The following is a 20,589-nucleotide window of genomic DNA, read 5'->3' as shown; positions in this document are numbered from 1 at the left end:
AGCCGAGGCTGACTAATCAGACTGCGCTCGGGAGAGTATTAAGACAGACGTGTTGAGGGGAAATGTGACACCTGGAAATTACACAATGTAATGGAATCAGCCAAGTGGTAAATGTAGCTTTTAAATAGGTTTTGTGTTCACCATTAACTTTCCAGACACTGATTGTTGGTGACAGCGAGGGATGGTCAGCACGTTGCCCCTGCCGCCGCCTCCTCCGACGGTCGGGCCTCCACCGCAATTACGTACGCACGTGGCCGGAACTTTGGAGGACTTTTGGGCAACTTCCTCGTCAGTCGCAGTCACCTCTTAGCTTACAGCCAACCAATTTGCATGAGGCTTGTTTGACATCAGCGAACGTCTCCATCGTCCTTCATTTGAAGCATTGATTGAACATTTCTCTAGAGTTTGTTCGAGCTAATCGTTGTACTCTTCTCCATTTTACGTCTTTGTTCTAGAGGTGCTTTACGTAGAGCACAGTAAAATCATTTCATTTAATCATCTTTCCGTTAGTTTAACGAACGTGGGTTTGAGGGCATTGACTGTCAATTGGTCGGGAGAACAGGAAGCCAGAATATGAATATATATAATGTTCATAAAAAAACATGTGCGGCACGTATTGAGACCCATTTTCAAAGCTATCAGACACGCGTCCTCCTTCATGAATGTACGTATGCGCTCAGCGAGTCATGCAAGCATCAGTACAATAAAGCCCAGCGAGCGTTTAAACGCCACTGTTGACATGCGCGGTGCGGTGCGGTGCGCTCATAGCGGCGCTGAGACACAACGTCGGTTGACATTAACCAAGGCGGTGGGCCGCCGCCGCCGCCGCTAAAGCTGTTTTGCTGAAGTCGGCGGGGACGTCAAGTGGACTGAGCTGAACGGCTACGACGTGATGTCGGCCGCCACGTAAATGCCGTTGAGCAGGTGAGCGTAGAATAAATAGAGCAAATCGCAACAGAACGCAGTTTGATCATTTACTAACAAGCGAGAAAGAAAAATACCACGGTTACGATACAAATCACTCGTCCGGCTGAAACCGTACCTTTTCAAGATATTTGTCATGTGCTGGCTTTGACACCAGCCTGTTACAGATACTTGTGCGCCATTTCTCGGATAGATGTAACCTTGAAATTCTGATTTTGTCCCCTTTCAAGTACAAAAAATGGACAATTTTAGTCCAGGCAGTGAAAACGTCCTGTTGGCAACACTAACTCGTTGGGCGTGGGGTGTTAGCAAAGTTCAATGATGAGCCAGGAAAGGCATGACCCTCACTCATCTGGTTGTGGCGCCAATTATTGAAGGGATGCTTGTTCTCAGCGGGTGGGGCGGGGCGGGGTGGGGGCTAAAATCTCCATGGCGCCACCTCTGTCTCTCAATCTGCATGCATCCATCCCTGCGCCCTTTTCTCCCTTTGAAGATACAGTCCGCCGGCCCATGTTGTGAAAGCGTTTGTAGATAAATCCAAAATCCGTTATCGCCGCCGTGTCTGTTGACTATCGACGCTCGCCATCTGTCTTTGCCGATAAGACTCGTCTGGCGCAGGCCGGGGCTTTGGAAATTGTTCACACGCGAGCGGACCATTCTAAGCGGGGCGTGATGAACCGTGTCTCATTAAAGATTAAATGTGTTAAATGTTGAGCCTAATGGAATTTCTACTTGTTCAGCCATGCGAGTGCACTCAACGGAGCTCTTGATACATGTGAGCTCAATGGCGGAGTTCTCATTTGCTTCCACGACGTCCAGTCATGGCACCCACCGAGCGAGCTCGCTCAGTATTATTGCCAATTTCAAAAATGACTTGATTGCAACCGTATCTATTCGGTGACGTTTCCCATCCCGCAAGTGGCTAGCAAAACGATCACGTGACCTTTTGCCTTGTTCCTGGAGATGACCTCCAGGTCAGGTCAGGTCAGGATGTACGATTTTTTCTTTTTATCCGCATTATGCAAGATATCGTAGCAACGACAGAATCTCTCCTGTGGTAGCGCGTCAGCGGCTACGGTAATTGGCGTTTGACATCAGTCGACTCATTTCCCACCCCCTCCCTCCCTCGCTCCGTCAACAAAGGCTCCGCTTCAGTTTCAGCAGCCTCCCATCGCCAAGCAATCGGGCGCTGCTTCACCGTTCTCCGGCGGTAACGATTTGCCGTTGGATCGTAGCGAGGGATCGGCGGTGGCGAAGAGCTGAACCGATCACGGCCTTAACTTTCGGGGCGCCGAGCCCCAGCCAAAGTATCGACCGGACGGCAATTTGAAAACAACAATTTGTCAATACACGCAAAGGAGACTCCAAACCTGTACCTTAAGTCCCGAAACCTGACCAAACCTTAAAGCCAGCAATAAACCTGAGCCCAACCCGCCCTTAACGCTAACCTGAGCGCTTCGTGACCGTCCAAAAATCACCAATCCTATCCTGAACGAACGCTTCTTGTTTTGTATCGTTCCAACGTGCTGACACCTGCCTCTGTTGTCGGAAGCGCTGCAGTGGCACAGGAAGTGACAGGTTTGTTAGCGTTGTTGATTTTTTTCTTTCTTTTTTTTTCTCCCCCTCTACCTCGAAACGATTCATAGAACACAGCGAGCGATACAACCTGCCCGGGAAAATAGCAGCCGGCTGGTGACGAGCAGCGGGGAACCTCGGGCTCAGTCCATGCACATCTGTCTGGGAGCTTCGGAGAAAAGCCTTGTGCATTATTAATAACGAAGAAGCTGAAGTCTGCAGACGGGATCCGACACGGGTTCGGACATTGGGCTCCTACCGAGTTGACCTTTAATTACTTGGACATTGGTTCCTCGCCGATTGTTCTTATTTTTGCACTTTATGGCCGGAAGCAGCTCTGTCAAGTAAGGCACTTGAGGCGATTTTAGTGCTCATTAGTTTAATTGGCAATAAAGCGCTATTATTTTTGCAGCCGCAAACGGAACCTCGGAGCCATTCCAAACGTCGTCTCTGGGAGAGCAAATTAAAAAACTGTCAGCGGCAGTTTTCCTGGATTTGCGCCTTTTCGTCCTGGCAAGCCGAACGGGGAGGAGGCGTTAATTACAGCTGAGGGGCGAAAGAAGTTCATCTTATAAACTTCTCGCACCGAAGGAGTCCATCGCTTCCCTTTTGCTCCACGTAATGAAACATTTGTGCAGGGTTTTTAGTTTTTTTCTCCTCGCTCCATGAGGCTTTTTCATGACTTGGTGAAAGAAAATAAATAAATGATGAACTCAATTGAAGGCGAGCGCGCTTCTCCTTATTTCCAGCTGGCTGGCGTGAATTATTCATACACGTACAGGTTGCTGCACGTGTGGCCGGCAAAACAACCTGAGGATTCCTACACATACGTTAAGGTTGCCACGATGGGAAGTCACCGCAGACACGTATATGGGATGGAATCCCGCACAATTTTGTCTTCTGGCTTTTTCAATTCAGTGCAGAATTTGGCTCGAGGCCGTCCGAGGCCTTTGAGACCCAAAATAGCGCATCGGCCTCGCAGTTCAGAGGTTGCGAGTTCAATTCCACCTCCAGCCCTCCCTGCGAGGAGTTTGGATGTTCCCCCCGTGCCTGGGTGGGTACAAGCGGTAAAAGGACGGAAGAGAGGTCAAATCAACAAGCTCTCGGTTGGAAGTGAGAGTTGCAATTTCCACCGGTAGCGGATGTGGGAATGGTTTCTGTATTGGATGGAAGACCCCCTGACCAAGCGAGATCCAAAGTAATTTGAGAGCAGTTATCAAGCACGAGGTCCGGTTCAAGACCGAGATGTCAGAGGTTGTTGGCGAACGGGCTGGTTGGCGCTCCTTCTCTCCCTTTCCGAGCGTGTGCGAGTGTATCTCGCAAGGCAATGAGACCTTGGACACGGGAGTAATTGATTCCGAGAATCTTCGAATCAATTGGCGGACAGCTGGGGCCGAGGAGATTAGAAGTGAAGCGAGCAGGCAGGCGGCTCGCCTGGAGTGTAGTCAGACGGACGGGCGGGCGGGCGGACGGGCCGCGGAGCAAACAGTAATCTCAGGATTAGAGACCTGAGGGAGATGTCGCTGTTTTCTCTCCTTTTGCCACACCGGCCACTTTCCTTGCAAAACGGCCGCAATCCGTCTTTAGGGGAAACAATTAAAAGCTCCAGCTGGCATCAAGCTTTACGGCAGAAAACGTCTTTTTAATTGGTTGGATTCCCCGCATTTTCTTTTCCATAAAAGCTGCTTGGAAAAGAAGCGGCGGGCGGGCAAAAAAGGAACCACTTCATCTAATGAAGTAAATAAAACGTGTGTGTGACGTGTTCAAAGGTCATTTGTGTAATTGTTTCGCTCGGACTGATTGCGCAGGGCTCGAACCCCCTTTGGCTGAATGTTGCCTTTTTGCCTGATAGCATTACGCCACTTGAGTAAAGCTGTCATATTAATGCTGCTAAAAGTGCCGCAAAATTTAAAAAAAAAAAAAAAGAGCTTGGCTGTCAAAACTAAAGCTTAATGAGTTGCTGTTATTAAGAGATTTTTTTTCCATACACCAAGGCCATTTACAACTCAAATTAATATTTCTAATAAAGATAATTCAAAGATTCTTGATTGCACTTTCCGCTCGGTGTGTGGAACATCATCATCATCATCGTGGCATTTTTAGTGCTTCGTACAGAATACAGATTGCTCTTGTTTTGTTTCTGAACGTGGAGATGTGATTCGTTGCCCCGAGGCATTTCCCTTGATTAATTACCACTTTTTTATTTCTTGGAGTTAGATAATGTTGCCGCCGCGTGATATATTTGGAGTGGGACTGACGCAAAAACAATGAGAAGAAAATCAATAAGACTCCTTCATCACGCAATCAATAATTTAACTCCACTGAATTCAATAACACATTTTCCATCTTTACAAAATCATTTTTCGGGGAGGAATTGTAAACAACTCTGCTCCGAGTCCATTTTCATTACGAGCGCTTGTTGGAAACCTGTTTACTTCCGTGAGCGAACAGCAGCTCTGGAATAAAGAGATAACGGCCCGCCAAAACAGGAGCGAGCTGCCGAGCGCTACGCATTTTCGACAACTAATCACGATGTCGTAGGCAAGACGACACGCACAAAAGGATCAACGAACCAGGAATGGGACTTCGGCAGTCACTCAAGTGGCAGAGTTTGGAACCAACTGCAGACTGGCTGACTCCAAAGTGCACCTCCTTTTCATTTCATCACTTCAACGTGGTCTGTCCGTCGAGATTAAAAGCGATTAAAAGGGCAAGGATCTCCCCATCAGCATATTCCCGCCGAAGCCAAGATGATCGCGGTCACATTGATGAGACCAGCGGCCCATTTGCATGAAGGTAATCACAACGTCCGTCCGTCGTTCATCAGACGGGAGCGACTGTCGTTGCCAGTCGGGCAAGTCACGCTAAGCCATCAAGTACGACGAGGGTGGAGCAGACCTCCGCAGACGTGTAATCGGCGGGGAAGTGCTGCCATCGTGTTTCTCATTAGAGTTGTCGACACGACCGATCACGACCAACGCGAGCAACGTCCAACGGTATAAAACACGACAGTTGTCAAGGAATATTATCATGACGGCGGCGGCACGGATTTCATTTCACATTTGCTTTGGCAGGCTGTTTCAAAAAATGCGGAGGGCACAACGTGAAGCCCGGGGCCCGACTTTGAGACCCGTTGAGAGTTCACCGTGCGCAACTTGGGTTTACGCCTTGACATTTGTGCTGTAATCCAAGTGTAATGAGGGTTGATGAAACTGACATTTCCTACCGTGGCCTGGAGGGTGAAGGTAAGGAAATTTCAAATCAATATTTTAGATTCGGGGGTTGCGAGCGGGGCTGTAAACGCACCGGCGTGTGTGCAGCGATCCAAACCCGAGATCAGGATAAGACGTTGGGGGAAAAAAACAGCTCAACTTCCGATTCCTGCATTTAAATTGAGATGGTAAGAAAGAAAAAAAAAAAACAAATCCAGTCAGTGCGCATTTAAATAAGCAAGTAAGGTCAAAAGTTAACCCCGAAACATTCTCGAGGCATTCTTTGCCGCTGCATTTTGCCAGTAAGTTAATCTGGAGCGCCACTATGTCTTTGTCGATCATAGCCCGTGGCGGTTAAAAATCGATAAGAGCAGAATCACATAATCGCGCCGTTGCTCCAAATCCTCGCCGATTACTTTCACATCACCACGGCGGACGCTGACCTCGGTCGGAGAAGACGACACGAACGAGGCTCGGTTTTGGAGTCACGTTTCCTCCTGGAAAGCATGTGTGGAATGTCTGTGTCGTTTCGGTCAAGTGAACATCTTTTTCCTGAGAGAGGTGAGCTTATCCCACTGCCATGAAATATTGCCCAACTGTCTTTTATTCCAAATTCAGACATTTGTTTATATGATGATGGATATTTGATATAGTTTTATCATATTTGATTTTCATGACTGTTCATCAATTAAAAGAAAAGCAATAAAAAGCAAAACAAGCAATAAAAAAGTCAAACAAGCAATAGTACGGTCATCTTTGTCAGAAAGAGGACATGTGCTGCAAAAGAACTGCTTGCTTGCTTGCTTGCTTGTGTAATTTTCCGCTGGATGGGTGGGACCAACAACATTCCATCCGTCACTCTGCGCTTATATTTTTGCAGGATTGTTAATTCCCCAGTCAAAATAAGGACAACCGAGAATAGAATCTCATGGCAGTGGCACAAATAAAAGTATCAAGTCTTGAAAAGTCCTCATCACCTGAGCCACATGCAGCCGCGTCGACTTGAAAGCCGAGCGCATTGTGTGAAGTCGCTCGATCTGTCAGGTAATCCACTATTAATTACTGCCTGGGTAGCTCGCTTTTGATTGCCGTCTTCTCCCGACGATTTCAGGGTTCGCAGACGTGTCAGTGCGGCGTGTCAAAAGGTTCGCCGTAATAAGCAGTGTGATTAAATGCTTCTCTCAGGGCTTGTAAACTCCGACGGAATAGAAGCGAGCGCCTTAATTAAATGATACGCCGGCTCCGGATTTACGAGATGGCAAAGTTGAGTCGTCGGTTTGTTCCTACATCGACCTCTCCCACGCCAATCCCCAGCAAATAACATTTATCTCGCGGCTACCGTGCGGTGAACTTTGGCCCCGTCGGCTTACACCCCGGACGGCCATACCGTAAGTCCGAGTCAAACACGCCATTACGCGTCGACTTTTGCGCTCCCGTGCCTGGGGAAAAGGAACTGAACAATCGTTCCGTGGGCCTCTGTTGGAGATCATCTCCAAGACCATGTAGTGCAAAAAAACAAAAATAAACGATGAGCACAAGGCAACATCTGCCCTCTTTCATAACGGATATAAAGCATAAAGTATATAGATATATGAACTATATCATATATAAACTGAATGGCGTTGAAAAACAAAATAATAATCAACCACGCCTTCCAAGACTTTTCCCAATATGTGCCCGTTTGACAAAAGTGCTGATTGCAATCACGGTGACTCTACACAAATCCCCCGGCCGGCCTTCTAATGGCCGTAATGCCGCCATATTGTATTGTCATTAAGCACTCGGCAGCTGGTAAATACAAATCCTTTCACCTTTCACTTTGTAGCCTCTGTGGATAATTGCTGTATCCACTCCTCCAAAGCTCTCCCGTGGGGACAGACGGACGGAGGCGGGCAGGAAGCTGCCGCCGCCGCCACCGCCGCTGTGCTTGCCTTTGACAGTTTAATATGGCGCGCCGGCCGGCCGGCCGGCGTGCACGAGCTCCTCTGGCCTTGTACACATCAGCTAGCTAGGGCTGACAGGACAGACAGTAGCTAATTAGACCTTTGCAACCTCCCACTGGTCAAACACTTTCATGTGTGCGCTAAGAATTGAAGCTCTAATGTTATAAGAATAAGGGAAGCAAAGAGAACTTTGCGGAAAATAAACGACACCGCAAAATTAGTACAAAGATTTCATCAGAATTGGAATCCAACTAAAGCGAACTCCATGATGCTAGCTAGCATGTAGCATCAAGCCACGCGACATAAAAACCACTACATTCACGTGTTAAATTATTCAACACGAGCAAATCACCTTCACATACCGCACGCAATACGTTTGAAAGAACTCGCGGAAAATGTTCTAGTCAAATGAGTTCATCATAATCTTCTATTGAGACTACTTAAAACAACTTCAGGGAAGGAGATATGAAAGCATCGCTGCGCTTCTTTAAACGACGCGCGGAATGAAAATTGAGATTCTCGTCAGGTCGCTCCTCCGCATTGCCGACGCAGATAAGTAAAGCGGGCGCTCTCAATCACATTATTTCCCATAGGACCTTTACAGGATGCCACCAGCGGCATTATAGGTTAATTAATTCCTCGGAGACACTTGCCTGGTGAGTATCTTCAGTCATACTTATGTAGCACTGCAGCAGAATTAATCATTTCTAAAGTTAAAAAGCATCTGCGGCGGCGACGGCGGCGTATGCAAAATAAAACGAAACAAAACAAAAATGAGTCCCTATCTGTCTTTTGGAATAATCCCGGCAAGAATAACAAACCGGCATTGTTGTTGTTGCGGTTAATAACTCCGCAGCCTCTACGAGACAATTAATTCCCAATGTTTTATTAATCAGATAAAACGCCACATCATTTCCAAGCGCGGACACGTGAACGCATGCGCCAGACTTTCCTTTTTTTGATTCGGAGTTGCGAGAATCAATGCGAAACATTGAGCGTGTTGATGAAAGTGATCTGAGGTGAGCTCATGGCGTGATAAAAATCACACGCCGCGATCCCTACCATTGACTCCTGCCAGTCGATGTATGCAAATGTCATTTGCAGCTTCCGTGCAGGAACCGGAACGCTGATTAGGAAAGTAGGAGTGATTAGAAGCAAGGCTGCAGAGCGTCCAGACATTCACTATCTATCTAGTTTAACGTAGGGAAGAGAAATGAAGAGCTACCAAGACTTGTTGTTTTGGAAGAGTCAATACCATGTACTATGACTTTGAATCGAATCAGTCTGCCAAGCCCCGACAGACGGAATTGTCAACACCTAGCTCCTGAGCTTCAAATTGTTTATCTTGCGCTATTTTCAAACGGCGGGATCAAATGTTTGCAGTGCGGCCGTAGATGTTTCATATTTTGACTGAAGGGTGATTTTTGCACCGGCGCACCTGCGAGACGCTCACCGCTGGTTGCTTTTCCGCTCCGCTTCACACTCATCTGCTTCTATGATGATGGACAGCGCGTACGCACCTCGGTCTCCACGGGGAGCCCCGACGCGAGGGCGCGGGGCGTACGAGACATAAATGATCCGAGGAATACGTTACGACTGGCTTGTTCAACTTTGTCTCCTCTACGTTGTCTTCGCCCGGGAAGCAAACTCAACGCTGGAGTTAATCCCGGCAGATTGATAAACGCGTTTAGAGACGCGGGCCCTCATCATTCAGGACTTTAAACGGAGGCGCTCGTTCAAGAGCGCACGGCTACCATGTAATTAAATGTTTTTCCAGAGGTAAGGACTGCTGAGGGCTGCAATTACTTTGCGGTGACAATACGATAAGGCAAATGTCTGCTCGACACTGCTTAGCGCACCAATCCGACAGATTTGCAATTAGCGAGGCGCTAATGGATTGCCAGGGACCATCGGGCAACGTAGTCGTCATATCGGGAGGATACGACACTATTTGTGCTATTGGAAAGAGATTATGGATGGTTTTGAGAATGACTGAGCAGTCGGGTTAACAGAATTCCATCTTTCGTGATGATACCAAAGCTCGTATGGCGTCACACACAAGCGAGCCATGTTAGCTTAGGTGGAAAATGGTTATAGCATTTTAGCTAGCACTCAAGTCACATTTTCCATTTTTTCCAACTATCAGGACTGTTGCAAAAAAGAACGCTGACGTTTGTCGCTGATGCGAGAAGTCAACGTGGATTTTCGTCAGCACTCGGGTCATTTTTCATCAGCGCTCTTCTACCGGTTGTACAGGTTGTTCAGTCTTCATAAAACATTCAGCCACGGAAGAACACGGCGGCTTTTGAATCCAATGAATCTAAATGTCTGCTGAGCTTTTTTGGGGGGACACAAATCCTTAGAGATTTGCCTGAGTGCGTGTCAGGCCAGACCGTACAAGCGCTTTCAACCGCTTGAAGCCGCTGCGCTGCGCTGCGACCTGTCTGAAATACACCAGTGCCAAACAAGAATTATGAAGTCGACACCAAACGCGTCAAACCTCAAGGTCCCTTCCAACCCCCAAAATAAACAACCCCGACTTCATTTTCAGACCTGTCTGCTAACCGTTTGACAAGCGCACGAAGCCAAATCAATGAGGTGGCCATCAGAGGCTGGTCGGACACAATCAAGTGTGACAGACGCCTCGCTAACATGTGCGCTTTCAAGCTACACCACGTTACCGGGGATCTTTTAATGGGCCATTGATTTAAGCAGAAGTCCATGAAAACATGGTGGAAATGCGCCGCTCGCTATTTATAGCCCGCCCGGCTTGTCCGGGTAGAATTCATTTGCCATTGTTTGTGTTCGACAAGGTCGTCGAGGTTAATTGAGTCTTACCTCAAGATATGGGCCGTGAGCCACTTTACTCTATATTCATTTTAATTAATATAAAAGGAGCGAGCGGCCAGCCTGGCCAAGCAAGCCTAATGACGGACAAATGCTGTGTAAACAACAACGCACCGGTCGCTATCAAGTGGCGTGGCTTCAAATCATACCGCTGCCCGTCTCCCGGCCGGCGCTGACAGATGGGCCACTTGTGCGAGTAGCGAGAAGAAAGCGTGGGTCATGAAAGATGCGTCACTGTGGCGGCTTCTCGGGCTGGCGCACTTTAAAAGACGCCAGCTAGCCAACATGCTTATGGATGCAATGCCTTTGGCCTTTTCCATAGTCCAAATCCATAATTAGTGGAGCGTCAGCGGATTCTTAAGCCAAGACGATACTTTGAATTAAGATCGGCACAGTGACAAGAACCGCCGTGGACAGAAAAGTCAACAATCCGTAGGAGTTCATCGAGGGTGTGACGTCCGGCCGGCGCCAATCACTTCTACAAGGAGTCCAAATTTATTGGTCGTGCTTAGGGATTTTTTTACCGCACCCAGGTCCGAGTCACTTGATTCAGTCTTTCATCCCCGTCGATCATTAGGAAGCGCAAAGTGTATCCATCGTTTCCACCAAGGGACCGTGGCAGAAATTCTATCGTCTGATAAACGGTGATAATAAACGCTACTCGTGGCCATGGATCGGTCTCTCGCTCGTGTCTTCTTCCCGTTTTGCGTTTGGCAGGAGATAATGAGGAATTCCCTTTCTTTCGGAAGCCTTGGGTTCACCTCGGAATCGTTTTCTCGAGTGTACGGGTTTTTGCATCTAGCCTTTATGAGGGGGCGAGGCAGAGATGTAACAATGGGCTCCAATCACACATATTGCTTTCACAGCACCAGAGGTCACTTGATAATCGCCGTGTAGCGGTTATTGTATGGCTCGTTATAAACCCGTGTGGGATTTAACAGCGACCGGGGTCTAGCTGGACGGTATAGGTCGCGACCGCGGGTGCGGGCTTGGCGCACTATGGGTCAAATGGAATCGCAAAGGGTTAGTAGGGAAATTAATAAGTGGTCAAGGACCGTAGGGCAGAATCATTGATGTTCTGGCTTTGTGTCATTTCGGTTTGTATTCATTCTTTTGTTTAATGAACCTTTTTTTTTTAAATCTTTGTCTTGGGTCTGCTTTTTGGGTTCCACATTCACGGCATTGCCTTTTCTGTCAGAAAAAAAGCCTTCTACCTTTCAATGAGGAGGCAGGAGGGGGTTTCCAGAATGAACATCGTAGAGTCCCGTTGATGTTTTTGGTCATCCTCCGTCGACCAGGAAGTGACCTGCCAACATACAATCGCAGGGCTTTTGTGAGACCTTGCTGGACATTTGCAGTTCTCGTTTTGAAACAATCTTCCTACGAACTTGTCAGCATTGTTCTTGCGTATGAAAATTTCAAACGGTTTGTAACAAACTGACAGCACCTCCCAAATAAAGAATCTTACAGATCCAAGAACCCTTTTGCATTCTACAACATGACAGATGGGAAGAGCCGTGAAGAAAGCCAGAGCCTCAAAAGAACTGCAAATTGTCCAAATTCCGACGCATCTGATCCTAAAATGGGCCCCGGCGTCAATGATTCACCTGGGTGCTAAGTGTACTCCCAAAGAACCACTCCGAACTGTTGAAACTGTGCCTGTGGAACCCGTGTGTACAAACCGCTTGACAATTTGAAGGTGTAGTTACTAAAGATATATGACGGGGATGATATGGACGATAAGTGTAATCATTCAATTGATAGATCAGGAATGCCAGTCGGAAATGTATTATGACTCTGTGCCGCTCTCATCTATATCCAGCGGCTGGCGCCCGCTAGCAGTCGTTTCCCCATCTCGCCGTCTGTCCGGATGACTGATGGGCATCGCGATGGGCTTCCGCCTGCCCGCCCGCGAAGGCGCCGCGCCGCCCACCGCGGACTCACATACATCTGGAGCGGCCCCGGTAAACGTCGCAATCAGCGCGCGAATTGGGCCAATTCCTCATAACCTCGTCCGCCGCCGGCACCTCGCCTTGAATCATAAGGCTGGCGCAAATGCTCCAATCTGTCAGCGCCGACGGCGACACGGCCGCCCCGGTGCGGCTGAAGAGGTAGAATTGACATTTAATTATCTGCGTGCGCCCACCCCAAAAAGCCCCACCAAGTCCTGCCGCGACGACGACGTATGGACCAGTGACAATTACGGGACACGTGAAATGTTTTAGTCCCAAGAAGGTGTCAGAAAGCGCCAAGTTGAGTGCACGTCATTGAAGTCGACAAATATGGAAGGTTGCTTTTGAAGCGTTGTCACCTTCTAGATCAACACGAGTGTCGGCTTGTTTAAGAAGTTGACTTCTTGTGTGGCGGCGCAGAGACAGACTAAAAGAAGAAGGGGCTTTTATAGGCAGGCCGTGCTTTTTGCTAAGATTTGAATATTGCGACCGTTGCAATATTAGGGTCGAAGATTTTGCTCTTTAAATATACAATAAGGAATTTTGTTTTCTGAGTGGGTTCGATAGTAAAGTTTCGATGGAAGTGACAAAAATCTTGAAGCAAGCGCGCTGTGCCTCTTTAAAACTGTGGCCAAAGTAAAACTACATTTTTTTTTTTTTTTTTTATTATCTGGATTTATTGAAGCGCCTCAGTCTTACAATAGAATTTGCATTGACGCTTCGATTTTGGGCTCTTCTATTCACGCGTTGTGAACTGACGGCTAAATCAATGAGAACATTTCTTATTTTTCAGGTTTCATTTCTTTTTAAAGAGCAGACTGAATAGCAGCAATTTTCCCTTTGGAATAATCGCAAAACCCGGCGCGGCTTCTTCATATGGGCCGCTCCAGCAGAAGAGCGGGCTCTGAAAGGTGTCGCCTGGAAATTGATCATCTTCTATTCTCCTCTCACAAAAATAAACAAAATGTGCCAATTGATCGGGCGGACTAAGTACTCCTCTTGTCAGCGTTTCCAGCCCACACAATGGAGACGCATGTTTCTGGGGCCATTAGTTCTGACCACCTTGCCTGCCAGATGAGGCATCGATCGCCGGCCCGCTTTTGTAAAAGTGACGGCAATCGTTCGAGCGCAAGCCACGTGCCGGTCTATGTTGATTCGGCCGCTTTGCAACAACCGCAACCAACATCCAGACATGAGATGTTCTGTTTGGATTTTTTTTTTTGTTCCTGTCACCCATCATTAAAAGTGAGATTGCTAAACGGATCAGATCGCACAACGCAACAAAACTCCCATATGATGTTAGCAACAACATTTTAGCTAAGTGGTCTTTCTTAAACTTTTGAGACCATGTACAAAAATTGTGGTGTTTTTAGTTTAGTTTACTGAAACGGCATGACTTTTTGCTTTCTCATTGTTATTATTCTTTGAATCTCTTTGTTGAAGTGCCTCGCGTGTGCCCCCATTTCTTCTATTTTTCCGTACACATCTTGTAAATGTCATCTTCCATTAGCACCAAATAATGACTAAATGAACTCCAGTCACTTCATGTGTGTTGCTCTGCTGCAGCTGTGTACATTTTTGCGTCCGATAGAGCAGCGAGTCAATGAATCTCGATAATGCGAGAGCCGGGCCACATAACTCACGTTGATAGTCCTTACATTGTGCCAAGAGGCAATAAATCTGTACTTGGGTTAGGGCGGGGTGGGGTGGGGGTGCATGAATATGCATCGGCAGTCAGTCTGGCTTGTTCCCGCTTGCATCATGATGCACCCCCCCCCCCCCCCGCCCATCCCACCACACCTCCGCCTTCCAAACAGAGGAATAAAGGCAATGAGCCGCAACGCTATCTCATCAATGATGTTCTGCTAAGCGCAAAGATTGAATCGTGCCATTGTTTTGTTTCGACATAATTGCAAATCGTAGCGGGGGGAGAAAAAATATCAATTGCGGCATTAGGTGGAATATAAAGTGAGTCCATCATGTTTATTTACTCTACTGATGTCTCAATGGATGGCGGGATGATAGGGATGGATGGATGGATGGATGGATGGATGGATGGATGGATGGATGGATGGATGGATGGATGGATGGATGGATGGATGGATGGATGGATGGATGGATGGATGGATGGATGGAGAAGTAAGTGGGTGGCTGAAGGTATGAATGGAAGGATGGATGAATTGCACAGGTTCAGTTCTGATCTCAATGCAAAAGCAAACCTTTAGACAACATCACAAAATGCAGCAACACATGTAGACAGAAAACATGACAATACTTCAAGGCATACATTATTTCATAGATATTGGAATAATAATATGACTGCAAGGTATCTGCTTCATTCAGTCTTTGTCGAGTTTGTATTATTGGTGCACGTTCTATACTGCCCTCTGCTGGCCAAGGTGCACCATTCGGAAGGAGCAGCACAATTCATTAAAGCAAGAAAACAGGTGGTATCTTTCTTTTTCCAAAATTTCTGTTGGTTTTGGGGGCTGGATGGGATTTGTGGCATTTCCATTCCTTTCGAATGAGAAAGACCCAAATAGAAGAAAATTGATTGAGACCAAAAATGTGATATTTGAAATTTGTTTTGAAAAAGAAATCAACTTATCAAGCAGTATGACAGCCCTTCCTCACTCCCCACTTTAAGGCGAGCCACCATGACGCGACGCGCACCCACGGCTGAGCGGACTTCCCCATGCACGGCTCTCGCTCGCTCGCTCGCATTCTCTCTCTTTCTCTATCTGCGCCACTCGTCCTTTGCGCACGCAGTAGTCACGTACGCTGGACCACCTGCAGCCCGCCTCGGCCGCGCGTTGACGGTCTGCGTGCGCGCAACCCGAACCGAAAAAGAGGCGCCTTTTGTGTGTGCGCGCGCGCATGTGTGTGTGTGTGTGTGCTCGTCCACCTGAGCATCGCGGAACAGCAGTTGAGACCTTGAGGAGCGCTGGACCTGACCTGACCGGATCACTTTGACTCGTCTGTGCACGCCGCTTTTTGTGCGGGTGCGCGCGTGTGTGTGTGTGTGCGTGTGCAAGTTGCGCGAGAGTGCGCGCAAAGCAAGCGGTTCACAATTGCCTCGGAAGTGGACGCAGACGCCGTACGGCACTTGGTGGAGTCTTGTCGCGCTTTTCCCCCCTAATCGAAGCACGTTTTGGGCGAGGGGGGGGGGGGAAAGAGACAAAAAAAAAGATGCTGCAACAGCGACGATGAGACGAGACTTTGGTCACGATGCCATTTCGGTCCTGATGCGCAATTCCTAAGTGCTCTTTTTTTGGGGGGGGATTTTTTTCCACACTTAAAGGGGAAAAAAGTGGATCGGGTGACTTTACAAGCATGCGGTACACTTGGCGCTTTGGGACTACTTTGGAATACTGGACGTGGTTGCTCGCGTGTCTCGTGTGGATTCAATACTCGTGCGGGATGCCTCACGTCATCCGGATCGGTGAGTGGGGCTTTTACCATTATACCATTTCAATCAATCACATCAAATGATCCCTCCTGTCATGCCAAGTCACTGGCTGAAAAGTAGCAGGATGTCTTTGCATCACTTCATAAGTGGCGCAATGTGACCTCCAAAGCGCAAATCCGCCCCTGATCACAAGAGTTCAGGTGTGGGATTTAAATCCCACTGAATCAAGTCAGCTCTGCAATCGCTCAACAATGCGCACAACGTGAGCATTGGGGTGACAGCGGGGCGGGGGATGGATGCGTGTTGTTTTCTGGGTCCCTCCGGTGCAGTCACGGTGCTTGACGTTTGTTTTTCTGGCCGAGATGAATTTTTTTGGACAAGTGACAATCTGCTTTGCATTTACACGCCGAGAGCGGAAGCGTCACAATGCCTATTTTGTCCAGATAATTGCGTCCCAGATGTCACATTGTGCAGCGGCGTCTTGCATAATTGCCTCGTTAGATGAAAAGAAAATGGGCAACAAAATGTCCCGAAATTGTAGCTCAAGTAAGCGTGTTTAAAAAAAATAAAATAGACCAAATTACATTTAGGATGTAGTCACAAATATACAATTACGAAAAAGACGACTGTCAGTTTGATTTGGGTTTTTACAATATTCCAATTAAAAAGTTCCGTTCCAACAGGCCAGACTCGTCACTCGTATGCTAATTTCCATTTGTGAGAGAAAAAAAAGCCCCCCCAAAAAAAAAAAACAGTGCAAAGTGAGCATCGTGTCGCCGACACGCAGCACAAACACATCGACGATGATTGACTGCCGATGTCTGCGGAGAGCCTCGACTTCTCTGACATTGCCGTGTCTCGGCATCCCTTCAATCTCAAACTATTTTTGTGGAGTGGGGAGGAGAAAAAAAAGCACAAAAAAACCCCAACTTGACAGACGAGTTGTATTTTTCTTTTTGAAAGGCGAAAAGAACAATGTCAAGGTGCTGAGACAAATGTACCTTGAAGTGGCACAGTCACACCGTTGCTTTTTATAGACTGCCATCATTGCATCAGTGTCGTACACCACTGCGTGCATGCGTGTGTGTGTGTTTGCGTTCTTGTGTGTGAGAAGGTTGCAGAATGTGCCCAATGTCAAATCTGGGCGTGAAAAAGAAAGAAAGAAAAAAAAGCCCAGCACAAAACAAAATGGATTCATAGTGCACGGCTTGGCTTGTTTCTAAAATACACTATTTATCCAATCACAACATTAGGCCGACTGAAATGACGCGGCCATGAGAAAGTGCGAGGAATCCAATTTATGGGTTACCTCCATAAAAGCAGCACATTCGAGATATGTTGAATCATTTCAAATTCATCACGAGCCAGCAGAGGGCGCTCTTTTCAGCGTTGCTGGCCCCCGTGCGCACCTCCACCCACCCAAGTGCCATCTGGGTAATGGTGGGCATCCAAGGTGGACTTGTCGCCATTGATTGGGCCGCTTTTTACAGCACATTGATCTAAGTCAAGGCCAGATGGCGCTTTGGTCTGATTCTGCTCGTTCTATTTTCCCGAGACAATAAGGACTCGCGTTTTCCCTCTTTGCACGCTGTGCTTCTAATTTCTGTTTTTTGCCGTCGCCCACCTTCCCGAGGGGGGAAATAATGGCCCGAAATATGAGGCCTATTAAAGAAGTAGGCAGATCATTTCCATTCATTTGTACCTTGTTCGGCGAGCGGCGCTAATGACGCGTCGCGGGCGATTTTTATCTGTATTGATGAAAGCCGTTCATCACTTTGTTGTCTCGTCGGCCGGGGAAGGATCAATTTGCTTTATCGGCGTCGTACTGTAAAGCACTTCATCAGTGTCGCTTGTTCAACGCAGAGTTCACTTCATTTCCTTGTCTCGGGAACACCTGGCCCGCTTGCGGGTTTCTTTTCCCCCAGTTTTTTTTCCCCTTCTCCTCCACCCGCGTGTCGCTAATGCGCCTGTTGACGGCTGGCTTTCCCTCCCGCAGGTCGACGTGATAAATGCAGACATTGTTATTTTCTGATGTAGATTTTGAAGTTACATCGGCAGCTTGACCTGTGAGTTGGCTTGAACCATATTTAAAAGATAACATGTTTTTTTGAATTTTGTAATGACATCATTTTGATGAAAACTAAGGCACTCCTCTCCTGAACTGACTGTCGCCACCCTCCCGGCTTCTTGGGAACGCACGGAAAGCCGTAACTCGTGGCCCACGTTGCTCTTTTATACAAACGAGCGGTCTCGCCGGGCTACTTGCACGCCAATCCAATCCCATTTTCTGTCTATTCATTACCTGGAGAAAAGGACAGATTGATTTTCCAAGATGTTGGATTTGTGCCTCCAGTAATCATCTGTTCTGCAGTAAACAGGTTTTGTATATCACAAAAAGTAAAGAGGCTCTTTTTTCCCCCCTCGAATTAATCCAAACCGCAATGTCCAAGTTTTTGATCGCTTAAGGAAATGAGACTTAAACAAAAGCACAGGTGCTTCGCAGCTCGCTCGCTCGCTCGCTCACATTTGATGATGATTACCCAATAATCGGAGCCACTGGGGGCTAATAGAGAGGATCTGACCCACCCACCACTAGAATAATCCCGGGACACAGCGGGGCCCTATCCGGCCCATGGCTAGCATAGCCTAGCCGTTAGCTCACGCAACAGATGGTGTTTTCATATCGTGGCGCAAAGTGGCGGGCAAAACGGCTGCTGCGAGCATACGCCTTATGAAATGGACACCGTGCTGATTCGTAGCCGTACTACTTTTATTCTTTTTTTTCATCCCGAGAGTTGCGCTGCATGGTTGAGGCATGTTTTTGCATTTATGAAACAGTTTAATTTTCCAAATAGAGCCTAGCCTCAACCTAGCTCAGTTTAGCTAGCTAGCTAGCTAGTTATCTAGCTCGGTTCTAGCTAGCATCAAAGGTTGCATTTAGGTGACCCTGTGGATTCCCACTATGTATCCATCCCCCTTTCGGTCCTTGCTTTTCTGTCTCCCTCCGGTTCAATAACAATAAAGGCATTGCGGTATTCTGTTTTTGAGGATATTCTTCCAAATGTGTGCGTGGAAAAGGAACAGTACGCAAGAGCAACAATTTTGACATTCCAAACAAGGCCGCCTCGCCTCGCTGAACCACGTATTTTGCCTGTTAATTAGCTCCAACCTTTTGATCCCGCCACGTTGCGCGGTGCCTCCACTGCCACCAGATAAAACCCGGCCGGCTTCCCTTCAAACACTTGGAAATTCAGCCGAGCAGCAGCTCCGATTTTCCCTCCCTCTTGCCTCCGCGTTAGCGCCGTGCTTATCTATTCCCAGATGTTACACGGAACCTCCGACGTCAATTTGACAGCGGAGGTATCGCCGCCTAAGTCCTATTTAACTCCGGGCTGAGGACAAAAGAACAAAGGCCGCCTCTGTTTCCATTCGGCCCTTTTAATCAATCCCTCATTGACGGACGGAGGTGCGGCGCAAATGTCAGGTTGTGCGAATCCCTTCAAATCGCACGTCTGCAGGGAGCTGCCTGTGCGCTGGAGTCTATGTTTGGGAGCTAAGTGCGCTAAGACCCCCGAGGCTCGGAGTTACTAATCAACTGCGAGAGTCGACTCGAGAAGACTCGCCCTCTTGTTTTCCCCCAAAGAGAAGGAATGAATAAGACAAGCCTCTTCAGGCCCAAAAATACTCCAAAAGCACAAACGTCGAGATCCTTTCACCGACCGCCCGCCGCATGTTTTCTCGGCTCCCTTTTTCGAGCCGACGCTAACAAATAGGGCCACGAGGAGAGCAGGAAGTGCCTCGGGTCTCTTGGCTGATGGATCGCCACGGAGGTGGAAAGTCAATGTCAATTTCCAGCCAGAAGCTTCCACTCAATCCCAATTTCTGCGCCGGTCCGTCCGTCTGCCTTTGGGCTGGGCAGGTCTTAGAAGGGTTTCAAGCCTCCGTTACGGTGGCAATTTGAAAGGAGGGTTTCAAGACACGGTAAGGCTTTCAGCGGGACTTCAGATTAGACCGGTGGGTTTGGCTTTGAAATGAAACCTTTGTCAAATACTCGATCGCGAGCGCAAATTGTCCAGGTGCAGTCGAGATCCGCTTTGACTTTGTCCGGGGCCATTTTGAAGCCTTAACCTCTTTGCGACTGCCGCTCAACCGTTCAAGCAAAAGCGGCTCACTTTTCCCGCGGAACAAGCGTCAATCCAGCTAATTGCTTTTCATTAAGAGCGCTCGCAAAGGATTTGCATGCGGCCGAACAGTCTGCAATCAGCGAGTATTATCTACACTGATGAAAGGATCAATTGAAGCAATGGCTGCGTAATTGGATGCAAATTTAATGAGACATCTGCGCTATGTTAAGAGGGCGCGCAACGCTCGTCGCTAATGCAAACAATGCGCATGTCGCTCGGGCGTCCTGGCAATCAACGCGTTTCAAAATGTTACATGTCATCTCGTGCGGATCGGGAATACGTACGAGCTCCTTGCGGATGCGTTGAAATGCTACATGTTGACATTTTTTCTCCGCGATTTTTTGCTCGGAACGTGCCCCCCCCCCCTCGCAGGCTTGTTGCCATGCATAAAGACGTCGGCATCAGCGAGTTAATCCTCCGTTAATGTCCCGCGTAGCCTCCCTGCATGCTGACCGCGTAAGCCGCGAGGCTAATTCCATCAAATGTGCTTTTTCTCCTCTGAAGGAGAATTTTTTTTCTTGAATACAGTACTCCCGTTTGTTT

General features: G+C 47.9%; 2 protein-coding genes across 7 annotated transcripts in view; one reads left to right on the top strand and one right to left on the bottom strand.

Annotated features, from left to right (window-relative positions):
* Nucleotides 1–20,589, bottom strand: part of LOC125974985 (endoribonuclease ZC3H12A) — a 142,110-nt gene that overhangs the window by 40,539 nt on the left and 80,982 nt on the right. For 4 of the 5 annotated variants that reach the window (XR_011087359.1, XM_049729997.2, XM_049729994.2 and 1 more), the window contains exon 3: nt 11,716–11,807. The gene's annotated coding sequence lies outside the window, so the exon portion shown is untranslated. Of the gene's footprint in view, nt 1–11,715; nt 11,808–15,358; nt 15,445–20,589 lie in introns of those variants that run through there. The other variant, XM_049729996.2, reaches the window with a different exon arrangement.
* The window catches only part of grik3 (glutamate ionotropic receptor kainate type subunit 3), a 47,223-nt gene continuing 42,387 nt past the window's right edge, over nt 15,754–20,589 (top strand). For both annotated transcript variants that reach the window (XM_049729965.2, XM_049729964.2), the window contains exon 1: nt 15,754–15,895. In XM_049729965.2, coding sequence (XP_049585922.1) covers nt 15,787–15,895 — 109 coding nt within the window. In that variant the 5' untranslated portion in view covers nt 15,754–15,786. The remainder of the gene's footprint in view (nt 15,896–20,589) is intronic.

This window comes from Syngnathus scovelli, chromosome 9, assembly GCF_024217435.2.
Source record: "Syngnathus scovelli strain Florida chromosome 9, RoL_Ssco_1.2, whole genome shotgun sequence".
In the NCBI taxonomy this organism is placed as follows: domain Eukaryota; kingdom Metazoa; phylum Chordata; class Actinopteri; order Syngnathiformes; family Syngnathidae; genus Syngnathus; species Syngnathus scovelli.
The sequence above is the reverse complement of the archived record's forward strand: the minus strand, read 5'-3'. Positions and strand labels throughout refer to the sequence as shown.